Source organism: Copadichromis virginalis, linkage group LG8 (assembly GCF_057382275.1).
Source record: "Copadichromis virginalis isolate Kocher_CV1m ecotype Utaka linkage group LG8, C_Virginalis_male_GT1.1, whole genome shotgun sequence".
In the NCBI taxonomy this organism is placed as follows: Eukaryota; Metazoa; Chordata; class Actinopteri; order Cichliformes; family Cichlidae; genus Copadichromis; species Copadichromis virginalis.
Window position 1 is genome coordinate 28,955,657 of NC_140625.1, and position 12,452 is coordinate 28,968,108.

Genomic DNA, 12,452 nt, shown 5'->3' on the forward strand with positions numbered 1-12,452 from the left:
TGCGTGTGTTTCACATAATAAATTCTAACATGAAGTTACTGAAATAAAAATCATGCTATTGCTTTTTATTCCTGTAAACGAATGAGCTGCCTGTCACCCCTGCTGTCGCTCTCCTGTTTAACACTTGGGCTGTAAATGGGGTGAAAATGTGACTTAAAAATGGACGAATAAAGGCTTTGTTTCATACTCTGACACAGAGAATACCTTAAGCAACTGTTTGAGACACTTAAAGTGTAGCAGAAGCAATCAGCCAGCCCAATATTCAGTTTTAGTAAACTCTTAAAAAATGTGCATTTATTCAGAGATACTCTGGAACATGTTTTATTTCTGCGCTTTGATTATAAGGTAAGCATTTGCAGGTAACTGAAAAGGATTTTATTCAAAGCAGCGTTCGGGAAAGCCCGGAACTTTATGACTGCTAACAGAGATGTGGGACATCCCAGAGTGCTGCCCCTCAGAAGAGAAGCTGATACATGAGTACACAGAACAACAGAAATCCATTAGTGCAATAAATAAAACATTATCTGTCGAAGAAGGAAAAAGAAAGGAGAAAGAGGGCACACAGCTGTAATAATACAGCCCTGTTAAAAGGCTTATTTATTGTAGCTGAGGCTTCCCCGAGCGACTATAGAGTGCTTTTTTTTATTAGGTAGATACCGAGCTGGTAAAAGGGATCTTAAGATATCCAGATTTCAGAGGTTACTCAAAAGCAAATATACAAAGATGAGTTTGTAGCTGCTTCTTAAAGGCCACCTCAAAATCCATGCATTCTCCAAGTCAGAGTGTGGGGATGCTGTTCCATCGTGTTAGTACCAGGTGGCAAACCTGTCACACCATGATGTGAAGAGCCGATGTTTAAATGATGCAAGATGCTGATGAGCAAGTGCCTCTCACTCTGATTGGCCCTTGAGGCAGGAACTCGTCACTGTGTACAGAGACAATGAGACAAACAAGAGGACACAGATTCTTCAGCATCTGTGTCATAAAAATTAGACATCCAGCAATGATAGAAATCGTTTTAAATGCAAGATAAAATCATTTAAGATGAGATAAATCATACTGGAAGATGACCTTTCCTTTCAGTATTTTTGTTTTCTTTACATGCCATTTCATTTAATTAAAAACAATTATGAATGCCAAACTGTTTTCTTGGACAGGCTTTTCGATAAATATCATGTTAATATCACAGCACTGTCACTGAGACACAGGAGAATCTGATGGGTTATAATAATAATCCTTTATTTAAAAGGGACAGTGCAGTTTAACATAGTCCAAATATGAAACATGAGGCTGATGCACTGCACATAGGTTTATAGCTATTGCGAATTTCCACCTATTGTCCCTTGTTTGCCTTACATTCACAATACACAAAGTTAGAACATACATTTACATGAAACCAAAATACACAATGAATACAACTACAATTAATAAACAATGTAAAAAAAAAAGATTCATAGAAATTACTACACACACACACACACACACACATATATATATGTGTGTGTGTGTGTGTGTCCGGGAGTGACGACGCAGTTTTCAGGACACTTGATTGGTCAGTAGGCGGTGCTGTCTCACCTGTTGATCGGTTACCGAGGAGAAAACCCCCGGTAAGAAGAGAATCCCGTCACCTCCCCTCAGCCTGGGAACGATAAACCTAACTGAAGGTAAATCTTAAGACTTTAAAAAGCGTCAGACACGAAGGCTGCTGCTGTTACAGCTAAGGTGCTTTCAAACACCACCTACACCTTTACCTTGAACTATGATCAGGTGGTGTTTGTTTAACCCGGACAAAGCCCGGACATGTGGTCACATGTGCGCATGTCTACGCACATGTGTGAAAAACAGGAACGAGCATCACAAACTTTAGGAAACTGCAGTTTAGCAACATTTATTCTCGATAGAAGGAACAAATCTAACAGTTTGTGAGTGTTTGTGGAACTTCCTCTACAGTCTGTTGCTCTTCACTTCGTAACTTTCTATTACCCTGACCGGCGGATTGATCAAAAGTATTACTACAATCGTTACCTGCGCTGTTAGTGATATCGATACTGTCGAGATGGGATCAGTGCTGTGTTTCCATCATCCATTGTGTTAAATAATAATTACTTTTTAATTAAAAAAATGATACCTCACACTCACGCTGGGAACAATATCTTGAACCTGTCATGTCTACTTTATTTACAACACAATAAGCACATTTAAACAACACAAGCTGACCCAGGCTTTAGGACTGGCACGTTTACATTCAGCACAGAGATTTAATGCTCATTAAAATGGGTTCAGAATTCACTGATGTGCATCTCATAAGTTTATAGGTCAGAAGTATCAGTATCAGCTATACCAGCCCTGTATTTACTGGGTACATGGTATTGGATTGATACCAACATTAGCAGTACCTGCCAAGCATTATTATGGACACTGGGTGGCAGCGTCTGCTTTTGGCGCTGCTGAAACCTGATCCTATCAGCATTTGCTTTTTCCTCTTGCTTATCTGCAGAAAGGTGAAAGAGGAAGAGGGTGAGTAAGCAAAAGGCTGCAGCAGTGATCACCTCTGTTTTATCCAGACCAGTTTTCAATTTAATTTTGTTGGAGCAGGGCGGGAAAGCAGTGAGTGGCCTCATCAGTGTGTCTATAAAGACAGTAGATAGGTCAGTTGTTGCTTACTGGTAGCAGAACTTGTAAGTTTCAGTGCATATTCAAACATAGCGCATGTGGGAGAATGCAATCCTACACCTCTGTACCTGGTTTGCATTGTGGACTCCACCCTGCACCTCCTCCCTCTTTCAGTGTTAAAGACGTGGAGGTGGGTGTGTATCTGTTTGCATGTGAGTGCTGAAGGGGCGGGTTGAGTTCTGACTGAAACTATGAGTCCTGACCGTCTCTCACATCATCTAGGTGTGGCTTTCTCTACTGCGATCAGATACTGCTGGCTGACAGAAGTGGCTGAGCCAGTTATTTCCACACAGCTTTAAAGAGTGGAAGTGACGCCAGGCGCTCAAAGAAGAGCTGAAGACATGGCAGATACAGCAGCTGTAGAAGTAGCTCCTCTCCCCAAACAGCAGCAGCAGCAGAACCTGTGTCATGTCTGCTCAGGTAAACTGAGCGAGGGGGAGCCGGCAGCTTGTGGTCACTCCGTATGCGGTTCCTGTCTCGGAGACAAAAGTAAAGGATGTCCACAGTGTCCCGTCAAGCCTGGCAGTCCCAAACAGAATGGAACAGCTGACGCTCATGTAAATAAAAACAGTGAGGAACAGAGTCAAGAGTCAACGACAGCGGAGGAGACCGAGATCCAAAAAGACCTGAATCAGTCCGAGGACCCCAAGAAGCCTGAAGAGGACAAAAAGGAAGCAGAACCACAGACAGAAGAAGGACCAAAAGAGGACCAGGATAAGGAGGAACCTTTGGGCCCCGACGATGTGGTATGTGACTCTTGCATTGAAAGCCCCCGCAGGGCCCTCAAGTCCTGCCTCACCTGCTTGGTGTCGTACTGCGAGGCCCATCTCAGGCCTCACCTGGAAAATCCAAAATTTCAAAACCATCGGCTCGTGGACCCGCTCAGGGACATCGAGAGGCGGACCTGCGAGAGCCACAAGCGGCCCCTGGACCTGTTCTGCTCCACCGACTCCTGCTGCATCTGCCAGGACTGCGTGAACGAGGACCACAAGGGGCACAACACCGTGTCTGTGGTGGACGCTCGTAATCAGATCGAGGCAAGTGTTTCCCTGTACTGTGTGCACATTCCTTTGAATGACCTCAACACATCTGATATGAATTTTCAGGCTGAATTCCCAACTGAAAATATTCAGTTTTATTTTGGGTCTCCTTAAGAGTTCCTGCTGCCTTAAATCTTTTAATGTCAGCATGTCAGCATGTGAGAATCAGCTGCTTTCATTGCTTTAGGGGACTCTGAACTGAGACACTTTCTTTTTGGAGATAGAATGAGGCAATTAAACACTCATATTTTCAGCATTTATTTTTATTTTTAATAAATACCTGAGTTTTGTTTAAACTAAACTGTCAAAGAGAGACGCTATTAATTAAAATGAGTCCATTCTAGGAATTTAATGTCAGGATTTCTTATCTCATATTTAGCATTGCTGAATGTGTGGCAAAGGTCGCGTGGATGGCGAGTAAAGTGTTGAGTAAATAAAAGATTAACTATCAAAGGAATAAGACTGTGACAGCAGTTGTGTCATTAATTAGGAATTTGAGCTCATAAATAATCCTTTAAATCACATCGGAGATTATTGCTTCCCTGCACTAAAGAGGAGACTAAATCTAAAGTGTCTAAGTCAGCAGGTCGGAGCAGCACAGCTCAAATGTTCCTCTAAATGCTTCATCCAGTTAACAGTACTTCAGCGTCCACTCTGGAGGTCATCTGCTCACGTTTGGCTTTGTAGTTAAATCTGAAGCCCATCTCTCTTTGTGACTGCCATCAAACATTCCAGCTTAGATTCCTGCACAGACCTGAAATCAAAACCAGTTATTTGAAGAGCGCTCTCGTTACAAAACCTTTGACTTCTTTGTTAGAACTGCAGAGAAAACACTGGTGGGAGGAGCGTAGGCGGAAATCCCACCACCGCTGATCAAATATTCTTTATTTGCTGACCTGCAAAATGTGATTTTAAGTACAGTGGTACCCCGACTTACGCATTTAATTTGTTCCAGAGGGTCTTTCGTAAGTCAAAAATTCGAAGCACCTTTTTCCATCGCCTTTTGAGTGAGGCGATGCTGGCTGAAGACGAAGTTCTTGGTGGAGGAGGAGGTGGCGGAGGTTGAAGAAAGCATGCGTATGCATGCATATGTACGTACATGTACATAACATTATGGAATTTAATTTCATTTTTTTTAAATTTTCTATTTTATCTATTTCGTTACTCGGGCATTTTGCCGTACCACGGGCAGAAATATTGCCGTTAAGTGCCTTTGTAACTTGAATTTTTCGTTAAATGGGGTCTTCGTAAGCCGGGGTTCCACTGTATTTAGTTTTGAACGAAAGAACATGGAGGTCATCACACACACACGCGCGCACACACACGCACACACACACACGCACACACACACGCACACACACCAGACAGAAGAAAAACAGAAAGCACAGTATGATGAATGCTTCCTCTTCCTTTTCAGAGCTTTCGTTCCACATTTGAACAATAGAGAATTATTATGTAAGTCACTTCTGTTTAGGTTGATCCCGCTGTCCACCCTCCTGGAGTGGGAGAGCAGGACAGTCCCTTTTTACAGCACAAGAAAAGCATTAAAACATTATTTTGTTTGAAATGATTCAATGAAATCATTTTTAACATTTTCTTGTCTTACAGAACTCAGTAGGAGTTGTGGGTTTACTGATTATAGAAAAGACTCTTCAGATGTTTAACTACCTTTTCAGCAAATATTGTGTGGATCAAAGTGGGACTAACATAAACCACTGGAAGTATTTCCAAAGATTGTTTTTCGCTTAATAACGACAGATATTTGTCATGGTGCCAAACAAAAGGTCACCTTTGCTTAACTTCTTCATCAGAATAATGTTTCGTCATGTTTGACATGATGTAGTCAGGGAATAATGAAAACAATCAAAAGAATTGAATTGGTCACAAATAACACATCAAAGTCTTATTAATGATCTCTTGAGGCAGTCACGGATCTGATTTTGTGAAGACTGCTCAGCAGTCATGTTAATAGATAGTATAAATGATCTTTATTAATTTTCACATCTCTTTCACAAACAAAATAGACAACAAATATATAAAATATTGTAGAAGTACCACAGCAGAGGAAAACATGTGTAAAACAATACAAGCTGGAAGTGGGGATTTTAAAATGAACACGGAGTTAGCAGGGACAGCTTCAGCTGAGGACTCTGAACCTTGATGTGAATCAATTTTAATTAGTTTTAATATTAAACAGCCACTATGATACGGAGACAACTATTTCCAAGTTGATTATATAGGACAAAAATGTAATGCAACATGGACTAGGAAATGAAATGATCCTCCACCTGTAATGTAACATCACAATTTGGGCACACGTGTTATCAGTGTGTAAGCTGGTGCACAGGCACAAAAGCTCCCAAATATTATTTTCAATAATGCTATTGGTTGGATAAGCCAATAGCATTAATAACACAAAGTATCATCTGCCTGACACAATAATTAACTAACACTTGTAACTTGGTGTCGTGTTTCAGGAAGTGATATAAAAATGAGTCAGGAAGTAGGACATCCCTGTCCTGGCAGTAAATTAAATATATATATTTTTAATTAATTTCAAACCTGCACTTGCATGCTGACTCAGAGAGACGCTTGTAGCGCTTCCCGCTGGGCCTACAATTGTAGGAGTTAATATCAGAATAGCTGCTCTGCTTCAGAGTTGCCTGGATCTGCCTGAGCAATTTAGACCTGACTTGACAGAAAACCACAGATATACAAGCCTAGGGTCAGATATCGGACCCTTTCAGAATAAAAGGAACCAGAGAGCAAAAGTTTTCCCTGAAACAATCTAGATATTAACATCTACACATATTTTCTATGAGGAAGCTGACTGACTCTTGCTCTGTTAACAGAACGAACTGAGGGAGAAACAGAATGAGATGATGAAGACGATGACGGCGGCAGAAAATGCCATCAACAAACTTCAGCTCAATACAGTCTCCATTGAGGTAAACACAACATTAGAAATGATTCACTGTGAGTCACACAGAGTCACAACAGTTAAGTAAAATGAGTCGGTTGCAGCTATTTCTGGCCTGTGAACTCAACAGTTTGTAATCCTGGATATTTCAGAGTCACCCAAATCAAACTGGTTTCTCTGAGGTGTGAGAGGAAATCCATATTTTTCATGTAGTAGTAATGAGTAATGAAGAATTCCTGCAGTGAGTCTGCAGTTATGTGGCTCTGCCAGGTTCCCTACATGTTACTTACTGTAACTTTTAAAGTAATTAAAAGTTATTATGTCAGAATGTGAACTCTGTTTACACTAAGAGAAACTAAAGGCAGTATTTTACAGCAATCTGTGAAGGATGTACGAGCAGTGATCGAGAGCCAGTTTGAGGAGCTGCAAGCGGTGGTGGAGCGAGCCAAGAAGGAGGTGACGGAGATCTTGGAGGGTGAGGAGAAGCAGGCACTGCAGCAAGCCGAGGGCATTCGGGTTCACCTGGAGCAGAGGTGCACAGATCTGAAGAAGACTCAGGTGCAGATGGAGAAGATTTCCAAGAACAAAAATGATGTGGATTTCCTGCAGGTACAAATTCAAAACAGCAGTGTCATAACTAGTCTTTGTCCCGCTTATGGAAGAAAAGCTGTAGAAATCTGTCCTTAGGCTTGTTTCAAGGTAACAGAGCTTGTTTTGATTCAACCTACTTTTCATGTCAAGGTGAAAGGAAACAAGTTGGGCTTTTTGAATATCACCTTTCACCTAATGATAACAGCAACAATGTTAATGGAACTGTTGGAAATTCAAATTAAAAGTTTATGAGTTAAACTTATAGTACAAAATCTTTGTACACCTGACTGAGGGACAGGTGTATCAGAGAGGAAGAAAACTTCATAAAGACAACTAAAAACACATCGTGTACACTACTTATACACTATTTTGCTTACTCGCATTATATTCGGCCCCTCCAACTGGACACATACAACTGCACTTGTGAGACAGTCTTTATGAAGTCTATGAATTAAATATATTGTTGTTTAACAGGCATCTCAGTTAAAATTCAAATTTATTTAAGTGTGTGTGTGTGTGTGTATGTGTGTGTGTGTGTATGTATGTGTATGTATATATATATATATATATATATATATATATATATATATATATATATATAAAAATCTTTTGCGAATGATGAGATGCTTCCACTGTCTGCCTTTTCCTTTTCCTTTACCATTTGCTGTATTTCTCAACGAGACAGGAAGTCATTCGTGCCTAAAGGCAGCAGAAATGCCTCAGTTTTCATTCCTGAATGCCACCGTGTTTGTTTTCTAGGAATACGCAGAGTGGAAAAAAGAAGCCACTGATATCTCCCTGCCTGGTGTCTACATCGGCTTGATGGACTGTCTGAATCACTTCAGCCGTGTGATTGTTGACTCCACGCAGGAGCTCTGTGCCTTGCTGGTGTCTTCATACATAGGCAAAGTCAAAGAAACGTGCAAAAGCGGTAAGAAAGTGAGCAGGAAGCAACTACATAGCAGCAGCAAGAGCACAGAGATCCAGAGAGTTGTGTAGCTGCCGGGGCATGTTCAGTCTTGTAAAGAATTTTTAGCTGTGCTTGAGCAAGAGCAGAATGTATGATTCATGATGAAACTGCTTTGCTAGTCATTAATATGCCACCATAAGAAATGAAACGACAGCACATACCTGTTGCCCTGGAGAACGTTTTTGTGCATAATAAAAACAAAATTCATGAAGAGAAATCTAAACATGTTGTCTTATGAGACACTAAAATATGTCTTCTTTTTTTGCAGACAAAGTGGGAATAAAGACAACAGTAAAGGCTATTGTTGCAGCAAAACACATCAAGTCTCTTCCAGATCCGGTGACACGGGCGGACTTTCTAAAGTGTAAGTATTTCTGTAGTTAAGAACTGCGAGTAGCAAACAATATGCTTCCAGAACCAAAAAAACAACCTTGGATGTGCTTATAGTCTGTCTTTTATTTTAAAACTATAATGAATATGGGGTTTTGGCAAGGATGCAAATTTCATGAAGACCACAAGCACAGTGTCCTGGGTCTACCCCAGGTTCTCCCTCCAGTAGGAAATGCCCGGGCATGCTTACCTAGGAGTTCAAATCAAATTCAAATTTTATTTGTCTCATACACAGTCATACACAGTACGATATGCAGTGAAATGCTTAGACAACTGCTCGTGACCTAAAATAAAAGACTATGACTAGGATAGGAAATAAATATGAAAATTAAAATGAAGGGTAAATTTAACTTGGAAAGAATAAAATAAAATATAAAAATTAAAGTTAAAAATAAAATAACTGTACAACAAAATACACAATACACAATATAGAAAATATATTGTGTATATGAAGAAATATAGAACAATAAGAGCAGCTGTACAACTAATAAATGGTAATGAAAGAAATGTAATGTCCAGGGTTGTGCAGTCCACATATTTAAGTGTCTTGTGCAGTGCAAATATGCTTAAAAGTGATTTATTTAAGTGACTTGTGATAAAGTGATTTGATTTGATGACCACGCAGTGTAGTTGTACAGTGGCCACTAGTGTAAACAAATGTCCAGAATGTCCAGTGTGTGTGTAAGAACTATATGTGTGGGTCAGTACTGTGTGGTGGTGTGATTGAGAGACCGTATCGCCTGCGGGAAGAAGCTCCTCCTCAGTCTCTCTGTGTTGGTCTTCAGGGAGCGGAATCGCTTTCCTGACCTCAACAGAGAGAACAGTCTGTTGTTGGGATGGCTGAGGTCCTTCATGATCTTCCTGGCCTTGGTCCGGCACCGCCTGCTGTAGATTGAGTGCAGGTCAGGGAGCTCGGAGCGGATGGTGCGCTCAGCTGACCGCACAACCCTCTGTAGAGCTCGTCTGTCCTGCATGGTGCTGTTCCCGAACCAGGTTGAGATGTTTCCCGTCAGGATGCTCTCTATGGTGCAGGAGTAAAAGTTCCTGAGCACCTTGGAGGGCAGTCGGAAGTCTCTCAAGCATCTGAGGTGGTAGAGACGCTGTCGGGCCTTGTTCAGAAGGCATCCTGAGCGATCCCCAACCACTTTCAAGTGGTTCCTGTGGATGTAGAGAAATAGGGACTTTACTCTGAATCCCTCCCAAAATGACCAAGTCCCTCATTTCCACAGGTTTTACCCACGATCTCATTCTCTCTGTCACTACTCAGAGCTTGTGACCACAGCAGGCAGTAGGAACATAGAACAGCACCCACCGAGAACGAGTCTGGCTTTTTGCTGATAATGCCGACCAAGCTATCAAAACAAATGTACTGTTCAAAAGACCAAATAGACCAACAACATGAGCGGAGCTTCTGTGGGCACAGCTAGAGTTGTGTAAATGAGATGACCATATTCAGGGTATTCCCCTCCACTGACATAATACAGAGCCAAGAGTAGAAATAAAAGAGAACTGTGTGAAACTGAGTGTTCAGGGCAGGATTGCAACTTTTTAATTTCCCTCATGGGAATTACGGAATTACATTAATGCACTGACTGACATCCACCATTATAGTAGTATGCATATGGCAGAAAATAAGGACAAGCCAGTAAACATAATGCAGTATCATTTTATGGAAATCTACTCGAAGTTTGGTTTTCACCTGATCATTGCATTATGTTTTCCTCATGGTTTCCCAGCATCCCAACCAGGTACCCATTGCACTCATGGTGTCACAACTTTGTAAATCTACAGTGAGTCTACTGAAACATAAACTATAAATTAGCTAACACAAAACTACTTAATATAGCACAACAGCCATATTGTAGTGTAGTTTTGAAGTATCTGTGTTTACACTGTAATCTTTGGGACTACAGCTATTTGCTTTCCTGCCTGTCTTGTTGCGTAACATAAGTAAACTGACATGTTCAACAATCCTTTGCAGATGCTGCCCAAGTGAGTTTTGATCCTGCAACGGCTCATAAGTTCCTCCGCCTAACGGAGGATAACAAAAAGGTGACAAACACCTCGCCCTGGCAGCATCCTTACCCCGATGTGCCCGAGCGCTTTGAGAACTGCCGTCAGGTTCTGGCTGTGGAGAGCTTCTACATGGGCCGGCACTACTTTGAGGCAGACATCCAAGGTGAAAGCACTCATGTTGGCCTCACGTACAAGAGCATCGACCGCAAGGGCAATGAGAGCAACAGCTGCATCACGGGGAACAGCTTCTCCTGGTGCCTTCAGTGGAATGGCCGTAACTTCTCCACCTGGCACTGTGATGTGGAAACTCCCCTAAATGTGGAGATGTTTAGTCGTATTGGGGTTTATGTGGACTACACGCAAGGCCTACTGGCATTCTACGGGGTGGGTGAGACCATGACGCTCATCCACAAGTACCAGACGGAGTTCCTGGAGCCTTTGTACCCAGCGGTCTGGCTGCCCAAGAAAGAGAACAATGTTCTCTTGGTGGCGCCTGGGGAACCTTTACCTCTGAAAACCCCGTCTCCTCCCACCTCACCTACAACAGAAGATATCGCTTCATAAACCGCTTTTCTTGGAGAACTTAAGTATAGGAGAGTATTGTACTGATTCTGGAAAATAAGAGATGAACTCTTGAAATGTTACAACTTGTTTACAGGAGATTTATTTTTGTTGCAAAACTAATAATCTGTTTCTCATTTGGGATCACGTCATGTTGATGCTCTTCACCGGTGTGTCTTTGGGACTACTGTTACTGAAAATGTTCTATATTTTCTGTATGCAAATAAAAAGGCGTATCTGCATTTGCAAAACAAATGCCTGGTTTTCTTGACAGTTTGAAACACTCTACGTCATCAAATCAACAGCATCCTTTAAACATTTGCTAATGTACATTTCTGTGGCACACATAAATATGATTTCAAAAACTAAGTGGATCATTTAGGATTCAAAATTTTTGTTTTAGCTTTTCCAGACATGGGTTATTCCTTAGCCTTGTTTAATACTTTTTGGAAAGCTTCCTTGTTGTATCTCTCAGTAGAGCAGAGGCCACACTGTGGTGGTTTGTTCAAGTAAATCAACCTCGAGATTTGCTGGTGAAAAAGAAAAATGACTGCACCAAGCTTTGGTCACTTAGGGAGAAAAAGGCACATTTCTTCACTGATGTAAAAGTGAACAAAAGCTGCAAAACAAATGCAGACATTGACAAAAAAAAAAAAAACCCCTGCATATGTACATTAAAGAAATAAAGAGATGCAACATGAGCAGGAAGAGTCACAAACGGAGACAAAATATCAGACATGTACACAGGTGGAGAGACAAAGCATTACATGCATGGTTTGTAGTTTGTGCCTCTGTGCTCAGAGGCGTCTTTCATCCATGTGAACCATATGTGCTGTTAAATTACCAAAGCTAGGATTAAAAAAAAAAAAAAATCAGTACACTTAAAATATCTTTGATGATTATTCTGTACCTAATCTCACAGCAAGAAGGTCTGGGCTTTGAATCCAAGTCTATCTATGTGCAGCAGCTTGCATGTTCTCCACTTGTCAGTTCTCTCAGGTACTCTGGCTTCCTCCCATAGTACAAAGACATGCAGATGTTTGGATGACTGCCGATTCTAAATTAGCCATAGGTGCGAATGTGTGTGTGATTGACTGTCTTTTTATGTCAGGATCCCTGGAGACCTTTTTGGGGTGTACCCCCTCCCCTGCCCTGCAACCCTGAATTGGATGGATTAACCTATATATACGACACTATGAACATAATATTTCTATACCTGTCATTTCTGAGTAATAGTATACAACGAGTACATAATTTAATGAATCAATTAACACATTAAAAAAAAGAAAAG

At 41.2% G+C, this 12,452-nt stretch overlaps 1 protein-coding gene across 1 annotated transcript; it reads left to right on the top strand.

The window, feature by feature from the left end:
* Positions 1-1,604: 1,604 nt before the first annotated feature.
* Positions 1,605-11,403, top strand: trim16 (tripartite motif containing 16). The gene is made up of 7 exons (XM_085466985.1): positions 1,605-1,664; positions 2,896-3,710; positions 6,566-6,661; positions 7,009-7,242; positions 7,984-8,155; positions 8,463-8,558; positions 10,566-11,403. The coding sequence occupies exons 2-7, from the start codon at positions 3,015-3,017 to the stop codon at positions 11,162-11,164; spliced, it is 1,893 nt and encodes a 630-aa protein (XP_085323111.1). The 5' UTR covers positions 1,605-1,664; positions 2,896-3,014; the 3' UTR covers positions 11,165-11,403.
* Positions 11,404-12,452: the final 1,049 nt, after the last annotated feature.